The following is a 22,263-nucleotide window of genomic DNA, read 5'->3' on the forward strand; positions in this document are numbered from 1 at the left end:
TTCATTATTTCTTCCATTCATTTTACAAGAATTTAATCACCTCCTTTTGTCATATCACCAGACAGCATATCTCAACATAACATCAGATAAAAATGCCAGTGGATTACTTGAGGGATGATAGGGCTTTCTCTGTCTGCTGTCTTCAGTGTATCTGCATGAGCTCTACTAAAGACAAGCAAGCAACAGCAAAATGGAAGCTTCAACTAGATGTGAAACTATCAAGCCAGCATCTAGGAAGTCTTTGGATGTCAAAGACTTAAGAGAAAGAAGGTAAAACAGAGAATATAGAAAGGTTGTGAAATCAGCTAGAAAGTTGTGCCTATAACGTCAGGCACTCTGTATCCTGATACTAATGAATGAAGAAATTGTCTTTCCTCATAGACTGCATGTTTGTGTTACTACTTATTTTACTCTCAGGGATTAACACAATGCTTGGTACAGAGTTGGTATTAATAAATATTTAGATAATTATTTAAAATTTTAAGCCATTTATCTCTCCCTTCAGAAGACTCTTATATCTATTTCTCATCCTCTTATAAATTCCAGTTACTGAAACATAATAAGCAAGAAACTCGTGGTCTCCACAATACTGTCACCCTTTCCAAAATGGCCAATGAGTAGTATCTGTTCCATCAATCTGTCTGGGAGTTCTCCCGAGAACTGGGGGGTTAGATTTTATATCTAACAGGGGCCTCTTTTTGCCCACTGTTTTCAATCAGTAATTCGGATAAGACAGTTCTTGCTTTGTAGCATGTCTAAGTTGCCTTCTGCTGGCATCCATATGCTCAAGGTTGTAGTGACTGCCCCACCTGTATTCTTGTCCTGCTCTAGACAGCCTTGAAGACAGCCACAGAATAAGCTTCCTCGAATGCTTTCGTTAGCTCTGTCCCTGAGCCCTTCTCCATAAAATGGGATGTTAATAATAATACTGTACCTATGCATAAGGCTGTTCTGAGGATTAGGTTAACAGAGTTTAACTGCTGGCATGTGGTAACTCAATAACTCTCATTTGTTGGTTTGTTGTAGTTGTTAACTGTGATGATCATTATGGGTCCAGCGTTCCCCTTATTGGTCTGTTTATGGGTCTTTTTATAGTCACTCATAGAGCTCAGGTCTGTGCCTACTTAGAATGCCTTCCTCCCTTCCATATGCATCAGCTTCTTCAAGAACCTCTTCTTTTATTCAGGTTAATCATTGCTTTTTTCCAGTGTGCCAGAACATTTACCTCTCAATGTATGTATCTGACTCTTCGAAAATAAAGTATTCTCTAATGGATTCTTTTATGTTTGCCTTACTGCCCTAACTAGATGGTAAACTTTCTATGGCCATCTGGTGAACTTCTAACTTTTTTTGTATCCCTTGAAGTACCTGGTATAAATTCTGTGTGTCTGTAAGTCCCTTGTTAACCACCAGTGGATGCACCTTGCAGTTTTCAGTGCATCAGAGTATTCTGTGTTATATCTTCCTAACTTTGGAAAGAATTTGCTAAAAAAAAAGATAGAATGCCAAAGATTTTTTGAAGTATTAATTCTGCTTTTATTGTTTTAAGGTAATCTTTGATGGTGAAGAAGCAGTGGATGCTGGTGGTGTCACAAAGGAGTTCTTTCTTCTATTGTTAAAAGAACTTCTGAATCCCATCTATGGAATGTTTACCTACTATGAGGACTCAAATCTCTTGTGGTTTTCAGATACGGTAAGTTAGTCATGTTGTAGTTAAACAAATGGATAGAATTAAACTCTTTTTTTTTAATTTAGTTGTGAGGCCAATTCCTTGACTTCTGACTTTAAAAAGGAAAGCATAACAAACTAATTTAAAAGGTCTAAATAATGTATCTGATCTTCATTTTTTTAACCCATTGATAAGACCTCATAGTGTCTCTTGTCACCCATCAGCCCTCTTTTCATTTCTAGTAGGTAAGATCCATGTTTATTATCCTTGAAGGGTAGGAAAAGCACATCATGATGAAGAAATTGCTTTTATGAAATGTGGAAAGTAGTAGTCAAATGTGTCTTATTTCAGTAACTGATAGTATGTGTATGAATACTAATACAAGTAAACACACACTTTAATTTTGAAAATTCAATAGGACAGCTAAATTTTAAGAAGCAGTCTAATTTCAACCAGAGTATACTTTTAGTTATTTTTCTACCAGACTTTTCTTCTTAGATCTGTTTTAAAAGGTAGCCATTAGCCACATATGGCCATTGAAATTTAAATTGTATGTAATTGAAATTACGTAGGAACAAAGATTCGTCTTCTCAGTTGTACTAGCCACGTTTCAAGGGGCTACCGTGTGGGACAGCACAAAATATTATAGAATGTTTCCATCATTACACAAATTACTGTTGGAAAGCAGTGCTCTAAATCAGTGGTAGTTAACCACTAGTGGGCATTCCAGCTTTCATGGTGGGCGGTAGCTGAGCAACCAAAGTATAAATAAAAAGATAGATTTAACTATAGTAAGTTGTTTTATAAAGATTTATTCTGCCAAACTTAGTGAAAATCTGACATAAAGTACTTGGTAAGTAATTATTATTATATGCTTTAACTTCTGTAACTCTGCTTTATAAATTTTATAAAGTAAAGTTACTTCCCTACTTTATAAATCACCATTACTATGGAATTGGTGAGCAGCTAGAAAATTTTACTGCTAACAGAGATACAAAAGTGGGCAGTAGGTATAAAAAGGTTGACTACCCCTCTCTAAATGATTAATCATGTGCTGCATAATGACATTTCTGTCAACAGTGGGTCATGTATGACTGTGGCTCCATTAGATTATAATGAAGCTGAAAAATTCTGTCACCTAGTGATATCATAGCCGTTGTGACGGTGCAGTGCAGCACATTACTCATGTGTTTGTGGTGGTCCTCTTTCAAACACACGTACTATGCTGTCAGTCATATTAAAGTATAGCACATACAATTATGTACAGTGTCTAGTACTTGATAATGAAAGTAAAAGACCATGATTCTGGTTAATGTAGATACTACATGATATGTTTGATCATTATTTCAGAGTATACTTTTTCTACTTATAAAAAAATTTGCTATAAAACAGTGTACGGAGTTACTTAGGCAGCAGCCTCATACTTCTTATTTTTTGTTTCTTGATTGCATCATTTTCTCTTGTGCTTGAATTAAGCCCGTTTTGTACAGTACATGCTGTTTAGGCTGGTAGCCTAGGAGCAATAGGCTCTACCATGTAGCCTAGGTGTGCAGTAGGCTCTACCATCTGGATTTGTGTAAATTGCATTCTGATATTAGCACGGGAAAAATCACCTGATGCATTTCTCCGAATGAGTCCCCATCGTTAAGTGGTGATGACTGAATGAGCTATTCTATCACTAGATGAGCTGTGAATGCTGACTTAACTTTTTGTGTACATTGTATCTTTTGGGGATAACCAAACTTCTGTCAGAGATTTCTTTGCTCCAGAAAGTAACTAAATATTAATAAAGTCTTCATTCTTTTATATTGAAAATATTTTATGGTATCTTTCAGATTGTTTTGAGGGCCAGAAACACTGCATTTCTTTTTAACATACTTGCATTTGTACTGAAAAGTGTTTTGTAGAGCACAACTGGTTTCACTTAATCGGCATAACCTGTGGGCTCGCTATCTACAACTCCACCGTGGTCGACCTCCACTTCCCGCTGGCGCTCTATAAGAAGTTACTGAACGTAAAGCCTGGCTTGGAAGACTTGAAGGAGCTGTCACCCACTGAAGGAAGGTAGAAAACTGAAAGACAGCTTCGTGTGGGGTGCTGCTCTGACTCTGGCTGCCTCAGGCAGTGTGGGCTAATGGTTGAAGGTAGCACAGGGGCAAGTGGGAGCTTACCAACCCACATGGTCAGACTCTGTTGTGCGCTTCGTCGGAAGGCACAGCTGCACAGCTGCTTGTTCGGTCTGCCACTTTACAGGCAGAAGGGAAGAAAAGAGAAGGGAAGGCATAGCTGCCCAGGAATACCAAATAATCTCTTTTATTTCTTGTTCTGAACAAACAGTAAAGACTGAGATTGGTCATGGTCCAGAAACACAGGGGGAGAAAAGTGGTGAAAAGAGAACCCGTTTTAAGAAAACCCTGCCGTTCTTCCCCACCTTCTGTGTCTCTCTGTCCGGAGTGTGTCCTCTTGTCACACAACACTTCCGCTCTCCACACCACCAAACAGTTCTCCACAACACCGGCTGGGGGTCTTACAATTTAACTGAATTTTGACGCTGTCTGCCTGGAGATAGTGTCAGATCCCACAGGTCAGGGCTCAGTCCCACAAGACCGTTCCCAGCCCACTTCCGATACCAGCTGCAAGTAGGAGGTCCCTGGGTATCCACAGATTCTGCCTGAGTTTGCTCCAAATCTGAGGTTTCTATGACCTTCACCTCAGGTTTGATTAATTTGCTAGTGCAGCTCACAGAACTCAGGGAAACACATTTACCAGTTTATTAAAGGACATCGTTAAGGATACAGACAAATGCCAGACCAGGCGGTGGCGCTGTGGATAGAGCATTGGACTGGGATGCAGAAGGACCCAGGTTCGAGACCCCAAGCTCGCCAGCTTGAGTGCGGGCTCATCTGGTTTGAGCAAGACTCACCAGCTTGGACCCAAGGTCACTGGCTCCAGCAAGGGGTTGCTCGGTCTGCTGAAGGCCCGCGGTCAAGGCACATGTGAGAAAGCAATCAATGAACAACTAAGGTGTTGCAACCTGCAATGAAAAACTAATGATTGATGCTTCTCATCTCTCTCTGTTCCTGTCTGTCTGTCCCTGTCTATCCTTCTCTCTGACTCACTCTCTGTCTCTGTAATAAATAAATAAATAAATAAATAAATAAATAAATAAATATTAAAAAAAAAAGAAAAAGGATACAGACGAACAGCCAGATGTGGAGATACGTAGGATGAGACCTGGGCGGGCCCTGCGGGCAGGAGCTTCTCTCTGTGGAGTTTTGGGGCACATTGCCCTCCTGGTGGTTGGATGTGTTCACCAACCCAGAAGCTTTCTCAGCTCCTACTGTAGGGATTTTATGGAGGCTTCCCCTCTCTCTTATATGGAAAAATTGGGGGTGGGGAAGGGGCTGCAAATTTCAGTCTTCTAATTATGGCTGGTCTTTCTGGTGACCAGCTTCCATGCAGGAGCCCACCGAGTCAGCTCACTAGAACAAAGGTTCTTCTAGTGCTCTTAGCGGGTAGGAAATTACAAGGATTTTAGGAGCTCTGTGCCAGGAACCAGGGGCAGAGATCAATATATATTTTCTATTATCTCCCAGAGCCATTAATATATAATTCACATACTTAAAAGTGTACAATCCAGTGACATTTAGTATATTCAGAATTGTGTAGCCATCACCACAATTGTAGAATATTTTCATCACCTGGAAAAGAAATGTGTACTCCGTAGCTGTCATCCACAATCTCCTCATCCCGCAAGCCCTAGGCAACTTCCAATGTACCTTCTGTTTCTATAGATTTGCCTATTCTGGGTATTTCATGTAAATGGAATCATATAATATATGGTCCTTTGTGTCTGGCTTCTTAACACAGCATGTTTTCAAGGTTCATCCATATAATAACTCGTATCAGTGTTTCATTTGTTTTCATTGCCAAATAATATTCCATTATACAGATACACTAATTTTGTTGATCTGTTCATCAGTTGATGGACATTTGGCTTATTTCTGCTTTTTGGATATTATGAATTATGCTGCTGTGGACATTCTTGTGCAAATTTTTGTGTGGACATAAGTTTTTATTTCTTGGGTACATACCTGGAGTTGAGTTGCTGGGTTATGGAAACTCTGTGTTTAGCCTTCTGAAGAACTGCCAGACAATTTTCCAAAGTAGTGGAGCCATGTTTTTATGTTATTTTCTTCCTGGCTCTTAAAACTCCTTTATTCTGAGTTTCTCTGCATTGATTTTAGGTAGCACAAGATTTAAGTACATAAAAAGATTCTTAGCTTTCTGTAAACAGTATCATCCTTTTGGCATTATCAGGAAGTAAAACATCCCTTTTTATAGGGAAAGTTCTGATTTAAGATGGCGATAGAGGAAGGGATAGTCTTTAAGGTCCCCTCTGAAAATGAAACTGTCACACAAGCAGTACAGGACACCAATACTGAGAAACCATGAAGAATGGCAGGGGCGGGGTCACGGAAAGCAGAAGAGAAATTTAGAAGGAATGTAAACAATTACAGAGGAGACCCAGGCAGGGTTAATTTTTTGGTCACTAGAAGAGAAGGCTAGGGAGTGACAGAACTTTGCGCATGTACTCTTCCTTTACCAGCCTGGCTGAGACTGCTGTATTCTAGGAATGGTTTTGGCTAGTTAACTGGTAGCAAGTTTAAACTCTACACTAAGAGTTTTCTCCTTGGGAAACTCTTAATGGAACCACCAGACATGAAGCTCACTAAAGAAGAAAGTGTGAATGCAGTCTAGCTACAAGAATGTATTCTCTTGAAAATATATATCTCTTGGATAATGACCATTGTTGGAAAAAGCATATTTTTTAAGAGTGCACGTTTGAGTGTGCTTTATAGTCTGATAGATAATAGAGTGTCTTTACCATACAGAGCCCCTTGAATTAACAATAAGCTGTTAAGATTCCTAACAGATGATGTGACTTTGTAGCTTTCTTTTTTTTAATGATAGAAAGATTATTCCCTTAATGCATTTGGACAAAGCCAGTCTGTAGGACCACTGTGATACCATTTCCCCCAGTATTTATTTCCAAGTAGTACCAGGGTTAAAAGAACGTTATCAGTTATAAATTCATTAAATTTCTTCAAAAATCCATTAGTATTTGTCAGTGGGAGAAGAGAACAAATAATGTCTTACAGATCTACTGCTGTATTTCTTTTCAAGTTATAGGTAACATGATTTTCTGTTGGTCTGGATTTATGTTTATTCTGGATTATGTTGTGAATAGTCTGGGCATGTGACTGAGATAAAAACAATATTACCATATTGCCAAGTTTGATTTGGCTCTTTCCCTTTCTCTATTATTCTGTGATTAGAAGTCTTCAAGAACTTTTAGATTATTCTGGGGAAGATATTGAGGAGACTTTCTGCCTCAATTTTACGGTAAGAGTTTCCAGTTTACTTAAGATTGTGGCTGTTTCTTTCATCATGCTTAGTCATGACTGATGTTAGTTTTTCTCTAAACCAAATAACACATTGAGGGACTCTCAGAACCCAATCATTTTAGTAAGTGTCTTTTTTTTATTTTTAATTTTATTTATTGATTTAGGGACAGAGGAAAGGGGAGAGAGAGAGAGAGACACGTTATATTGTTCCACTTATTTATGCACTCATTGCTTGATTCTTTGTATGTGTCCTGACCAGGGATCGAACCCACACCTTTGTGTATCAGGACAATGCTCTAATCAACTGATCTACCCAGCCAGAGCTAGTCATACTGTCTTTAGCTCAGTAAATGTGTTGAGTAAATGAATGAATAATTCGTGTATGTGTTTAAGAAAATTACTGAAGCATTAGTTTTCTTTATTCCTGATATATCTATTTCTTTCCTAGAGTTTATATAATTTCTCTTTGAATGCATTTATTGGCAACTCTGGGTCTGAAAACAATAGAGATCTTTTTTTTTTTTTTTTCTGTTTAGCCATTTCATATAGGAGGAGGACACAGAAAAACCCTCCCTCTTCAGATCATGGCAGCATTAATCTATCCCATAAGCATAGCCACTAAAATCTATTATTAGTAGAAAATGTGGACAATAGAGATCTTTTAAGGTGCCAGTGTTTCTGACTAAGGTTCTCTCTCTCCCAAGATTTTTCTGTGGTAATCAGTAGTCACTAAGCTACATTTGATCCTACAGTTTCTCTCACTCATTTGGATTCTGGAAATATAAGTGGTAAACAAAATGGAAACGTCTCTTTTTTCTCCCCCGTAAATATAGATTTGTCGAGAAAGCTACGGAGTGATTGAACAGAAGAAACTGGTACCCGAGGGAGACAAAAGGACTGTGTGCAAGGAGAACAGGTTAGTCCTGGCCTTGGACTTCGCAGATGCTGCTACTTTATTTTCCTTTGCTTTTAAGACCAAAATTGAAGTTAAATTTAATCCCTTTTGCAGAAGAAATAAGGGGAGAGAGCAAGAAATTGCAGATTTCAATGAATTTTTAATAGTACAGGAAGCACTGGACCTGAATTCAGGAGATAACCTGTTTTATTTCTAGATCTCCATCTTACTGAATTTGACTGACAGTTGAACAAATCATGTGACTGACCTCAGTTTCTCATCTGAAAAATGGGGGTTATAATCATTGTCCTCCCTTCCTCATGGGATGGCTGTGAGACTAAAGTGAGATGATTTATAGGAAAACATTTTAGAATGAATGAACTCCCAGCATCTAGCACAGGGTTTCCAGTATCCAGCAGAGTGCCTGGCACAAAGATGCTCAAAAAATGTGTTGAATAAATGAATGTTAAAAAGATGCTTACTATTACTGTTGTTTTATTGCTGAAGAATTTGCAATATAGATTTTAAATTAAACTATATTTTCTGCCTCATGGTAATTGAAATACATCTGATTTTTTTCAGGATGATTTACCATCTCTTTAGAGGAGACAAAACTTACATTTTGTTTATTTTTGTATTATGAATGAGGTTGCTGGCAATCTGCATATCAATCAATTCAGTTTACAAATTGTGAGTGTCTGCTGGGTGCCAGGCAGGTTGCTGGGTATAGGAAATAAATAACTTTTATCTTTGAGAAGTTCAATTTTAGTTGAAAAGGGTTCCATGTAAGGCAGGGGTCCCCAAACTACGGCCCACGGGCCGCATGCGGCCCCCTGAGGCCATTTATCCGGCTCCCGCCGCACTTCCGGAAGGGGCACCTCTTTCATCAGTGGTCAGTGAGAGGAGCATAGTTCCCATTGAAATACTGGTCAGTTTGTTGATTTAAGTTTACTTGTTCTTTATTTCAAATATTGTATTTGTTGCTGTTTTGTTTTTTTACTTTAAAATAAGATATGTGCAGTGTGTATAGGGATTTGTTCATAGTTTTTTTTATAGTCCGGCCCTCCAACGGTCTGAGGGACAGTGAACTGGCCCTGATGTAAGGGAACAGTTGCAGTAGATTACCATGCAAGAGACTGAATAACAGGCCAGGTGCCACAGAAGTTAGGGGAGAAGATACAACATTTCCACTGGACATTGAAGAATGTGAGTGAGAGGAAACACTTTAGGCTCAAAGAATAACGTGAGTCAGGCTCAAGTTTGACACATGGTAGAGAATGATACTTTAGGGATGTGTTCTCGTGTGTGGATGGAGAGGGATTGCTGCATTAAATTAGGATAGAGGTTGTTAAGGCCTTAAATGGGATTTGGACTGGGACGTGATTGATTACTTTTAGATAACTGGTGGTCATATGGAAATAGACCCATGAGGAGGCTGTTGAGATAGTAAGGAGGAGTGTGAAAGTAGTGGCCAGAATGAAGGGAGGGGGAGTACAGAGCCAGTTGCATGTTGGTTATGTAATCACCTGGAACTGGTGTCTGATTATATAAAGATGGCACTAGAGAGAGATGTAACAGTAACACTGAGGTTTCTGATTTGTACAACTGACCTACAGGAAACAATCTGTAGACCCAGGATGGAGGGGAAAAAGAGTTCCCTTTTGAATATGTTGATTCTGACACGTCTGTGTGATACCCAGGTAATTGTTTAGAGCTGAGAGGTTGCATGTAGCTCAAGAGAGAAGTCATATATGAATATATACGTATATATATATATATATATATATATATATATATTCAGATGGTGAGGGAGAGAGAGACAGGAAGGGGGAGAGATGAGAAGCATCAACTTATAGTTGCATCCCTTTAGTTGTTCTTTGATTGCTTCTCATTCGTGCCTTGACCGGGGGATCCAGCTGAGCCAGTGAGCCCTTGCTCAAGCCAGCAGCCTTGGGGTTTCAAACCTGGCACCTCAGCACCCCAGGTCAGTGGTCCTACTCACTGTGCCACTACTGGTCAGGCAATTATATGAATATTTTATTTAGTTACTAATGCCAACCACAAATGAATTTTTGTTTACAACAAGAACCACAAAGAAACAAGGGATATAGTAAGTAAAACAGAAAATAAAGGGAAAATGTACATTCTTAGAGGAACTATATATATTAGTGTTGCGGCAAGCTGGAATGTCCAAGAGGCCAACTGACACTCAGAGAGGTGGAGAACCGGTTTATTATGCCGGCGAGCTCAAGTCTGAGCCCCGACAGGTAGGGCGCTTGGGGTTTTAAGGTCACACAGTTGGGTGGGATTACAAGGTATGCGGAATATGGAAGCGGGTTTACAGGAGCTAAAAAGGTGGGGTTAGTGAAAGCAGAACAAAGAAGCAGTGACAGCCATATCAAGGTGAAGCATTTTGCTTTGTCATCATGGAGTCATAGCCACATCATTCCCCCCTTTGATGCCCATAACTGTTTCTATGGGGCATCACTATACATGTCTGCAAACACTCATTAGGACATGAGGCGTGGGGGCATGTAGTGGCAGGTGAGGCTTACTGGAATGAGTTTGATTAGGATTTTGTAAGGAGTTGTTTTAACAGAAAATTTCCAAAACAGTTTATAGTAACAACACATCCTACAATTAATATATAAGTGACTATTAATAACAGTCTCTCTAGTCTACTCCAGTCCACTGGAGTGCCTGCAGCTAGTGCTGTGCCCAGAAGTGGAGTCGGGATCCCGACGATGATCAGGGACGGCAGCTGGCAGGTCTTTACAGTCCTGGTTGCTCCCTGGGCTCTGTGGTCCTGTGCAGGGTCACCTGTAACGGCTTTGTGGGGTCACTGTGAGCGTTCCGGTCTCTGACGGGTCCTCAGTGTTGGCTTTCGTGACTCGGGTGTGGTGAATCCAGGGCACCATGCCTGCTGTTTTAATGGCAGTTGGAGTGGCAATGACAAATATATGAGGACCTGTCCAAAGGGGTTGGAGTGGTTTCTTTTTCTAATTCTTAACCTTACTAAGTCCAGAGGTCGAGAGGGGTGGGTCCAGTTTCCTAGGGAATGGGGCGCTCTCTAGAACATCTCGGGCTATCTTAGGGAATGTTTTTCCAAGCATCTGGAGTTTGGTCGAGAGGCCTAATTCCCTTATCTATCGGGGGTCTCCTTTTAGCTTATTCATAATGGGTGGGGGTCTTCCTGGATGAAACTACTTCTGTCTGTGAACAGTTCCCATTCAGGTTCAGTGAGGGGGTGTCTGCTAAACCAGTTTGGCTTGAGTAAACCTCGTCCATGGTTTCCACACAGTCGTGATCTGGCGACCTAGCCTCAGTGGGGAGGAACCTGGTTAGGTTCAGTGTGCGTGCTGTTTCTAGTGTCACAGGTGGATTTTTGCACAATAGCCCCTGATAGTGGGCCCTCCTGCTGATGGTGAGCTACTGGTACCGCCGGTTATTCATTAGGGTTGTCCCACATGTGGGACTTTCACATGAATGATCTGGTCTAAGGTGAACTTCTCAGCCTCTCTGACAGCATCACCGTGGCGGCTAGTGCCCGGAGGCACGGGGCCACCCAGCGGCCACTGGGTCAAGCTTGTTTAGACAGATAGGCCACTGGTCTCTGCCATGGCCCAGCAGTTTGGGTGAGGACCCCTAGTGTCACCTGGTCTTTCTTGCAGACAAAGAGATTGAATTCACAAATAACATGCAACGATTCTCTTCTGAGAACCCAGGGATCCAGATGTGGCAGAACTCCGCTGCTCCAGGGAACCCTCGGAGCTTCCTTTTGTTGTCAGGCATAGGATTGAACAGATGGTTTGCTTCCTCTCGGGTCCTAGGGAGCAATGTCCTTCAGAGATGACGAGCCCTAGATATCAGACCCGGGGCCGGCATATTTGGGCCTTTTTCCATGGTACTTTATACCCTGCGTCAGTCAGCGGCTGTAGCAGAATTCTTGTGCCTCTCCAGCAAACTACTTGGGAGTCACTGGCCAGGAGGAGGAGATCATCTACATATTGTAGTAGGGCTCAGTTTATCCCCCTCGCCCCCCCAAGGAAGGCTGTGAGGTCCGTGGCCAAAGCCTCACCACACAGAAAACAGAGTGAGTGAGTTCTTGAATTCCTGGGGCAAGTGTGTCCTGGTTAGCTGAACTTTCCCGCATGTGTGAGGTTCTTCCCATTCGAACGCAAACAGTGACTGGCTCTTTGGGGCTAATCATAGGCAGAATAAGGTGTCCTTAAGGTCCAGGCAGGTGAACCAGCTCGCTCCAGGGGAAAGAAGACTCATGAACGTGTAGGGTTTGGGACTACTGGGTGCAGAGTAACAGCTGCACTATTGACCCTCACAGGTCCTAGACTGGCTGATACCCACCTCCATCTGGCTTTTGCACTGGTCATAGATAGAGGTGTGTTCCAGGGAGACTGACACTCTGCTAGAATCCCAGTTTCTTCATCTCTTAATGTGTTCCTGTGTCCCGCTCGGGCCTCCCTGAGCACCAGGTCCTGCCTTTGCTTTGTCGGGGTGGCTCCAGGCTTAGATCTACCTCAGCAGGGCAGGTGCTTCTTAGCCAGTTCAGGGGCGTTCTTTTCGTCCCACCCCAGTGGGAACTCCTCTAGGAGTTCAGGAGGGTTTTGCTCGTTTATCTCCTGAGTGTGGAGTTTCCATTCGGCTTTTCTGGAAACTGTTACAGACATTATCAGGGTCTCCTGTGTTCCTAAGTTAGGCTGGCATATTTTCCAGGAGTAAAAGTTATTTGGGCTCCCAGCTTGGTCAACAGGTCCCTTTCCAGAAGAGGGATTGGGCATTCAGGCAGATACAGGAACTCGTGAACAACCTGGTATCCCCCAAGTTGGCACACCTGAGACCCACAGAAGAAGCAAACGGTTTGAGTGCCCATGGCTCTGATTATGGCGGCTTCCTGTTCAGTAAAAGGTGCAGCTGGTGTGGTGACTACCCAGTGTTCTGCTGTGTCTACCATCAAAGTCATTGGCTGGCCCCCTACCATTATGCTGAGCATGGGCTCCCGGGGTCCTAATTTCATGGAGCCTGGTCTTAACCTCATCGGAATCAACCCCAGCTAGCCCATCAAGTTCTGGACCGTTGGTTCTGGTTGGTACTTTCCTTTCCTTGACTGAGCAGTTTCGGCAGCGGGGCTGGAGGCTGCTTTCGGTTGGAGCATTCATTTTCCAGGGTCTGATCTCTTTGCAGTATGCACATTGGTCAGGTTCCAGGGGCTGCCTCCTTTTGAAGGGCAGGCTATCAGGACCTTGCACTGTCCCTTCTTATTAAGGCAGAACCAAACCCATGGGGCAGGGTCTGTGTTGTCTCTAACCAGGAATCTATACAGGGAAACTGATCTGGGTCTGCTCGTCACGGCCCGTTAAACTGCCTGAACCCTTGTCAAATCCAAGGTTCCTTACGACGGCCACCAACCTGAAAGGTGGGTCCCTCCAGTTCGCAAAGGGTGGGAGCTTTTCAGGGGTTACTTTCATACCACAGTTGTCAGAGAATCCGTTTTTAAAATTCCTAGCATACAGTCTATAGTGGTGGGTTTTGACGGACTGGCCCCCAATTCTGCCTCTCTTTTCCATGTCCGGTGCTGCAAGACAAACAACGGTTGGGTGGCCCTTCTTCAGGGACCACTCAGATCCCCACGTGGTCAAGTCTCTTGCGAGAACTTAGGCCTGTCTCGGCTACGGAGCACTCGTATAAGCCCCAGGCTGGTTGCCTCTGTGAGAAGTGAGTCACCGTCATGCCACCGTATGACACCACCAGGGACTGCTGGTTAGGGCCCACTCGGACTTCGTAGCTTGTGCCGTGGAGCCACAAATAGGTTCTCACGCACTCACACATGCACTCAGAAGTTATAACATCCCCCCCCCCCCTTTTGCAAGGGAATCTCTATCTGATGTCTCAATCCTGAGACTGTGGGAGGTGATCAAGCTCCCCTTCCATCCGCAGATGGGCCTGACTGGGTGACTTGCCCCGGGACCTTACCTTATCCAGATATGCGTCTTGAAAGGTTTGTCCCTCTCTCTGTTACGTGCAGTCGGCTTTGGCTACCACCAGGCATGGGGACCTCAAGGAATATGTTGGGTGGTTGCTTCATTCACATGGAGGGCCCCAAATGCCACTAGCCTGGTGGCAGTGGCACAAAGGGCCAGAACGGTTGGGTTTCTGGTCAGGGAACCAAATGTTGTGGCAAACTAGAATGTCCAAGAAGCGAAATAACACTCAGAGAGCTAGAACCGGTTTAGTACATCGGCAGGCTTAAGGGAGTTGGTCTCCAAAGTCTGAGCCCTAACAGGCAGAATCTTTGGGGTTTTAAGGTCACATGGTTGAATGGGGTCACAAGGTATGCAGAATGCGGAAGCGGGTTTACAGAAGCTAAAAAGTCAGTATGATCCCTGGCCGGTTGGCTCAGCGGTAGAGCGTCGGCCTGGCGTGCGGGGCACCCGGGTTCGATTCCCGGCCAGGGCACATAGGAGAAGCGCCCATTTGCTTCTCCACACCCCCCTTCCTCTCTGTCTCTCTCTTCCCCTCCCACAGCCAAGGCTGAATTGGAGCAAAGATGGCCCGGGCGCTGGGAATGGCTCCTTGGCCTCTGCCCCAGGCCATAGCGTGGCTCTGGTCGCGGCAGAGCAATGCCCTGGAGGGGCAGAGCATCACCCCCTGGTGGGCAGAGCGTCACCCCTGATGGGCGTGCAGGGTGGATCCAGGTCGGGCGCATGCGGGAGTCTGTCTGACTGTCTCTCCCCTTTTCAAGCTTCAGAAAAATACAAACAAACAAAATAAAGGCAGTATGAATAAGCCAAACACAGAAGCAGTAACGGCCATTTCAAGGTGAAGTATTTTGCTTTGTCATGGAGTCATAGCCACATCATTAGAAAAGAAGGTAGACTCTTCAGATGGAGATTTAGGGATTATTAGCATCCTGGCTGGAGTTAAAGCTGTTGGCTTATAGAAGTGGTAGAGGGTGGAGAAAGATGGAAGAAAGGCAGTCTCTACTTGGGAGTGTTGTGAGTGATGGAAGTGTTCACAGAGGAAAACAAGGATTCATTTAGTCCATGGAAAAAGGTACATAGGAAGAGAAGCTGTATGCTGTTTGTAATCATGTTAGGAAATTAAAACTAATTCACTGTAGGCTTTAGTTGGCTTCTTACCATAATGGTTGGAAATATGTAAGCAGAGATCCCATGAAATTCATTTTGTCTGCCTTGCCTTCCTCCCATGCATTTTCCCTTTGAAAAATGGAATGATAGGAAAACTGAAAGACCTCTTTTCCACTCTTTTACATTTTTAGTCAGTTAAAAGCTAATGTGGTCTAATGTAACAACTTTTTTCTTTTTGTCATTCAAACCTTCCAAACTATTCCAGAAGTCTCCGCTTTGGGGAAAATGTGAGTTGTAATACCAGAATTAAGTGAAATGGTATAGAAGTTGCCAAGTACCCCACAAAAATGTTTTCAGATGATAAAATTATATTGACTTTGGGAACCTGATATAGAAGCTAGTCTTGTCTTAATTAGGTGTTTTAGTCAAAACTCTTACTTCGTAAGACACCTACCATTGGCTGCTAAAAGCACTGTCCTTTATATAACACTGGTACTTTTGTTAACAGCAAAAGACTTAATAATGTTAAACAAGGACAGGTTTATTACTCCATACAGTCTTCTTAGAATTGGGAAATTTATGGCAGATCAGAAAGTAGATTTGTTGATTGAGATGATTTTTTTCCCCTCCTAGTTTTGATGATGACTTCATAACGTATACATGTGTGTATGTCCATATGTAGATAATAGAGAGCCTTTGATCTTTCACAGGACATCAGAGCTTTTGTATTAGGCTTCAGACAAGATAAGGTGTGCCTCATTTGTCAGAGCTCACACTGGGCCGGCAAGCAGCCCCGGGAAGGTGTGCTGTGCAGGAGGTGCGGTACAGAGTTGCAGTTACAGATGAAGTTTAGGGAAAATGTATTATGATTAGTAACAATAAAGAATAAGGCAAAATCAAAAAAAGGGGTTTGAATTTATGTAACGTAAAGTAGAATAAAGAAAAAGAATCAACACAGTGATAAGCTGCACAACATCCCCAGGCAAAGAAACGTCGACCTGGGCTCTGGCTCTACACACATCAGCAGATGAAGAAACATCAGCCTGGGTCAGACTAATGGCTAGTTAAAGCAATAGACTAAGAAAAAGGGAATTGTGAGCATGTACAAATCTCACCAAACCATGAAGGAATGTATCACCAGACCGGGAAGCCGCAGCCTATGCCCCAAAGTCGGCCACCCGCCCTTGCACCCAGGAGGAAGAGTTCTCTAGCGCTTCAGGGTAGTCTGAGACCCGACCTTTTTTATGGGAAAATTTTTCCTGGAGGCTATTACACGAGGGCCTTAGGTGCATAACCTCTAGGAACAAAGAAAGATCACCACATTCCAGAATAATCAACTAGGTCAGCAAATGATTAAGAATATCCTACCCCCCGACGCTGGGGATGGCTCCTTGGCCTCTGCCCCAGGCGCTAGAGTGGCTCTGGTCACGGCAGAGCGACGCCCCGGAGGGGCAGAGCATCGCCCCCTAGTGGGCAGAGCGTCGCCCCTGGTGGGCCTGCCGGGTGGATCCCGGTCAGGCACATGGGAGAGTCTGTCTGACTGTCTCTCCCTGTTTCCAGCTTCAGAAAAATACAAAAAAAAAAAGAGAATATCCTCCCTGGTTTCCAGAAGAACTAACTACTGCAGTATTTCTCATCTCACTCTGAGTACATGACTCAGTCATTCCTGCAGCTATTTGTTCAGACCCTTATTCATATCGATTAAGTTCAAGCACATATATTCTTTATATAGTCCTCCTCCACAGTAGGGGAACGTTTAGGAATGTCTTCAGAGTCTGGTGAGTCATCATAATGATCTGTGATTGACAGAGTTCGTGAGGAACAGAGTGCTCTAGTGCAGGCCGAGGGAATGTGTGACGTAGTCTGCAGTTGAGGCCGCTGTTGGGACTTGTAACTCTTTTCTGTATCTTTATAAAATTATTTCTCTTAGAGTACTTTTTATCTCTGCCTCTTTTTGCTCTCTGTCTCTTTCTGGGTCTGAGTTCTTTTTTTTTTTTTTTTTTTTTTTGTCTCTGCTTCTCCCTATCACTCTCTCTGTCTTCCCTAATTCAACAGACATTTCTTTGACTCAATAACTAAATTGACTCAATAGTTGAGAAACAAACTGTGCAGGAATGCCAAAATATACAACAGTTTGTTTAGAATGATAAGCTGCTCTCATATGCAATCAAAAATAAAATACGAAGATACAATTGCATCGTAGAATCTGAAGCAATTCAGAGAAATGGACAAATGCATCTGGGCAGAGAGATGGGAGAGAGCTGGGTTGGAAAGCCTACTAAGATTTGGATGCCAGAAAGTAGAGAGGAGGACATAACAAAGTATAAGCTTCTCTGTAAGTGATGGCTGATCCTGGTTGTTATTTCTGCAGAGAACAGTGAGGAGTGAGTGAGGGGGGCCTGAGTACGGGGGTTTTGCTAAGGGGATCTTCATTCGGACATCCAACCCAGACTAGCTTAGCTGGGGATTAGACTGTGGAGCTTTTGAAAATTAGAGAAATTTAGAATTCATTCATCAGGTAATAAGTCATCGTTGGTTTGTAAGCAAAGGATGGCATGATAGAAGTGGGTCCATGGCATATTCCTGTCTTTACCTTCCTTTTTTTCTTCTCCACTCTTTATATCTCTTGTGGACGCATACGCCGTCATGAACATGAGTGAACATGAGTGGTGCTCAGAACCAGTGAGGAGAGCACGCTTTTGTGTAAAAGGCGTGGGAGTTCCTTTTCTCTTACTTACGATAGCAGTGCTCCTACAAAGTGTTTTCCTTAAGGATGTTCTGATGACATACAAGTTCTTTAGAAGAAAGACCATATATTTAAGAGGGTTAAAAGAGGGAACTCCCATTATTCTTGTACTTCTATTACAAAACTCCTTTATTCTATTATCATAGCTTTCGAAAAACTTCCAAAATTTTCCAGTCTTTGTACAGTAAAGAATGCTGTCACATTTTTCTATTTCTTTTAAAGTTTTTTTAAAATTTTCAATTACAGTTGACATTCAATATTAGTTTTAGGTGAACAGCATAGCGGTTAGACATTTATATGACTTATGAAGTGATTCCCCAGTACGTCTAAGTTCTCCTGACTCTTTACATAGTTATTAAAATTGTATTGACTATATTCTCTATGCTCTAGTTCATATCCCTGTGACTGTTTTGTAACCACCAATTTGTATTTCGTATTCCCTTCATTTTTTCACCCAGCCCTCTAACCTCCCTCCCATCAGGCAACCATCAGTTTTTGTTCTCTGTTGCTATGAGTTTGTTTCTGTTTTGATTGATTGTTGATTTTGTTCTGTTAGATTCCACATATGAGTGACATCATATGGTATTTGTCCTCCCCTGTCTGACTTATTTTATTTAACATAATACCGTCTAGGTCCGTCCGTGTTGATGCAGATGGTAAGATTTCATTTTTAATGGCCAAGTAATATTCCATTGTATGTATGTTCATCTTTATCTAATCATCCATTGAGGGACACTTAGGTTGCTCCCATATCTTGGCAATTGTATAATAAATGTCCTTCTTTGTATCTTTGCATACAAAGCTACTGGTACCTCCAGTTATTCATTAGGGTTGTCCCACATGTGGGACTTTCACATGAATGATCTGGTCTAAGGTGAGCTTCTCAACCTCTCTGACAGCATCACCATGGCAGCTAGTGCCCGGAGGCACGGGGGCCACTGGGTCGAGCTTGTTTAGACAGATAGGCCACTGGTCTGTACCATGGCCCAGGAGTTTGGGTGAGGACCCCTAGTGTCACATTGTCTTTCTTGCAGACAAAGAGATTGAATTCATGAATATCATTCGACAGTTCTAGTGCTGGGGTACTAGTGAGCAGTCTCATTTTCTCCTGCTATGCTCTTTCCTGTTTTTTGCCCCAGTTAAGGGGTTTCTCTTCTGGCCCATTGAGTACTTCATATAGGGTTGTCACCTTTCCTGAGAACCCAGGGATCCAGATGTGGCAGAACTCCGCTGCTCCAGGGAACCTTCGGAGCTTCCTTTTGTTGTCGGGTCTAGGGATGGAACAGATGGTTTGCTTCCTGTCGGGTCCTAGGGAGCAATGTCCTTCAGGGATGACGAGCCCTAGATATCAGACCCGAGGCCGGCGTATTTGGGCCTTTTTCCACGATACTTTATACCCTGTGTCAGTCAGCAGCGGTAGCAGAATTCTTGTGGCTCTCCAGAAAACTTCTCGGGAGTCACTGGCCAGGAGGAGGAGATCATCTACATATTGTAGTAGGGCACAATTTAATTCCCCCACCCCTAGAGGCTGTGAGGTCCGTGGCCAAAGCCTCACGACACAGCAAACAGAGTGATTGAGTTCTTGAATTCCTGGGGCAAGTGTGTCCAGGTTAGCTGAACTTTCCCGCATGTGTGAGGTTCTTCCCATTCGAACGCAAACAGTGACTGGCTCTTTGGGGCTAATCATAGGCAGAATAAGGTGTCCTTAAGGTCCAGGCAGGTGAACCAGCTCGCTCCAGGGGAAAGAAGACTCATGAACGTGTAGGGTTTGGGACTACTGGGTGCAGAGTAACAGCTGCACTATTGACCCTCACAGGTCCTAGACTGGCTGGTACCCACCTCCATCTGGCTTTTGCACTGGTCATAGAGGTGTGTTCCAGGGAGACCAACACTCTGCTAGAATCCCAGTTTCTTCATCTCTTAATGTGTTCCTGTGTCCCGCTCGGGCCTCCCTGGGCACCAGGTCCTGCCTTTGCTTTGTCGGGATGGCTCCAGGCTTAGATCTACCTCAGCAGGGCAGGTGCTTCTTAGCCAGTTCAGGGGCGTTCTTTTCGTCCCACCCCAGTGGGAACTCCTCTAGGAGTTCAGGAGGGTTTTGCTCGTTTATCTCCTGAGTGTGGAGTTTCCATTTGGCCTCTCTAGGAACTGTTACAGACATTATCAGGTCTCCTGTGTTCCTAAGTTAGGCTGGCATATTTTCCAGGAGTAAAAGTTATTTGGGTTCCCAGCTTGTTCACAGGTCCCTTCCCAGAAGAGGGATCAGGCATTCAGACAGATACAGGAACTCGTGAACAACCTGGTATCCCCCAAGTTGGCACACCTGAGACCCACAGAAGAAGCAAGCGGTTTGATTGCCCGTGGCTCTGATTATGGTGGCTTCCTGTTCAGTAAAAGGTGCAGCTGGTGTGGTGACTACCCAGTGTTCTGCTGTGTCTACCATCAAAGTCTTTGTTCCCTACCATTATGCTGAGCATGGGTCCCGGGGTCTTAATTTTATGGAGCCTGGTCTTAACCTCATCGGAATCAACCCCAGCTAGCCCAGTCAAGTTCTGGACGGTTGGTTCTGGTTGGTACTTTCCTTTCCTTGACTGAGCAGTTTTGGCAGCAGGGCTGGAGGCTGCTTTCGGTTGGAGCATTCATTTTCCAGGGTCTGATCTCTTTGCAGTATGCACATTGGTCAGGTTTCAGGGGCTGCCTCCTTTTGAAGGGCAGGCTATCAGGACCTTGCACTGTCCCTTCTTATTAAGGCAGGACCAAACCCATGGGGCAGGGTCTGTGTTGTCTCTCACCAGGAATCTATACAGGGAAACTGATCTGGGTCTGCTCGTCACGGCCCGTTAAACTGCCTGAACCGTTAGCACATCTAAGGTTCCTTACGACGGCCACCAACCTGAAAGGTGGGTCCCTCCAGTTCGCAAAGGGTGGGAGCTTTTCAGGGGTTACTTTCATACCACAGTTGTCAGAGAATCCCTTTTTAAAATTCCTAGCATACAGTCTATAGTGGTGGGTGTTGACAGACTGGACACCATTTCTGCCTCTGTTTTTCGTGTCCGGTGCTGCAAGACAAACAACGGTTGGGTGGCCCTTCTTCAGGGACCACTCAGATCCCCACGTGTTCAAGTCTCTTGCGAGAACTTAGGCCTGTCTCGGCTACGGAGCACTCGTATAAGCCCCAGGCTGGTTGCCTCTGTGAGAAGTGAGTCACCGTCATGCCACCGTATGACACCACGAGGGACTGCTGGTTAGGGCCCAGTCGGACTTCGTATCTTGTGCCGTGGAGCCACAGATAGGTTCTCACGCACTCACACATGCACTCAGAAGTTATAACCCGCACCCCTTTTCCCAGGGAATCTCTATCTGATGTCTCAATCCTGAGACTGTGGGAGGTGATCAAGCTCCCCTTCCATCCGGAGATGGGCCTGACTGGGTGACTTGCCCGGGACCTTACCTTATCCAGATATGCGTCTTGAAATGTTTGTCCCTCTCTCCGTTAAGTCCAGTCGTACTTGGCTACCATCAGGCATGGGGACCTCAAGGAATATGTTGGGTGGTTGCCTCATTCGCACGGAGGGCCCCAAATGCCACTATCCTGGCGGCAGTGGCACAAAGGGCCAGCACGGTTGGGTTCCAGGTCAGGGAACCAAATGTTGTAGCAAACTAGAATGTCCAAGAAGCGAAATAACACTCAGAGAGCTAGAACCGGTTTAGTACATTGGCAGGCTTAAGGGAGTTGGTTCTCCAAAGTCTGAGCCCCAACTGGCAGAATCTTTGGGGTTTTAAGGTCACATGGTTGAATGGGGTCACAAGGTATGCAGAATGCGGCAGTGGGTTTACAGAGGCTAAAAAGGCAGTATGAGTAAAAGCAGAAAACAGAAGCAGTAACAGCCATATCAAGGTGAAGATTTTGCTTTGTCATGGAGTCCTACCCCCATCATTAGAAAAGAAGGTAGACTCTTCAGATGGAGATTTAAGGATTATTAGCATCCTGGCTGGAGTTAAAGCTGTTGGATTATAGAAGTGGTAGAGGGTGGAGAAAGATGGAAGAAATCAGTCTCTACTTGGGAGTGTTGTGAGTGATGGAAGTGTTCACAGAAGAAAATGAGGATTCATTTAATCCATGGAAAAAGGTACCTAGGAAGAGAAGCTGTATGCTGTTTGTAATCATGTTAGGAAATTAAAACTAATTCACTGTGGGCTTTAGTTGGCTTCTTACCATAAATGGTTGGAAATATGTAAGCAGCGGTCCCATGAAATTCATTCTGTCTGCCTTGCCTTCCTCCCATACATTTTCCCTTTTGAAAAATGGAATGATAGGAAAACTGGAAGACCTCTTTCCACTCTTTTACATTTTTAGTCAGTTAAAAGCTAATGTGGTCTAATGTAACAACTTTGTTTTGGTCATTCAAACCTTCCAAACTATCCCAGAAGCCTCCGCTTTGGGG

The 22,263-nt window shown here is 43.7% G+C and overlaps 1 protein-coding gene and 1 non-coding gene across 3 annotated transcripts in view; one reads left to right on the forward strand and one right to left on the reverse strand.

Annotated features, from left to right (window-relative positions):
- The window catches only part of HERC3 (HECT and RLD domain containing E3 ubiquitin protein ligase 3), an 809,237-nt gene that overhangs the window by 732,013 nt on the left and 54,961 nt on the right, over window positions 1–22,263 (forward strand). For both annotated transcript variants that reach the window (XM_066384607.1, XM_066384608.1), the window contains 4 exons: window positions 1,550–1,693; window positions 3,567–3,733; window positions 7,009–7,075; window positions 7,911–7,993. In XM_066384607.1, the coding sequence (XP_066240704.1) occupies window positions 1,550–1,693; window positions 3,567–3,733; window positions 7,009–7,075; window positions 7,911–7,993 (461 nt within the window). The remainder of the gene's footprint in view (window positions 1–1,549; window positions 1,694–3,566; window positions 3,734–7,008; window positions 7,076–7,910; window positions 7,994–22,263) is intronic.
- Window positions 7,600–7,735, reverse strand: LOC136407393 (small nucleolar RNA SNORA29). The gene has a single exon (XR_010751933.1). It is a non-coding gene; the product is annotated as a small nucleolar RNA SNORA29 (small nucleolar RNA).

Source organism: Saccopteryx leptura, chromosome 5 (assembly GCF_036850995.1).
Source record: "Saccopteryx leptura isolate mSacLep1 chromosome 5, mSacLep1_pri_phased_curated, whole genome shotgun sequence".
Lineage (NCBI taxonomy): Eukaryota > Metazoa > Chordata > Mammalia > Chiroptera > Emballonuridae > Saccopteryx > Saccopteryx leptura.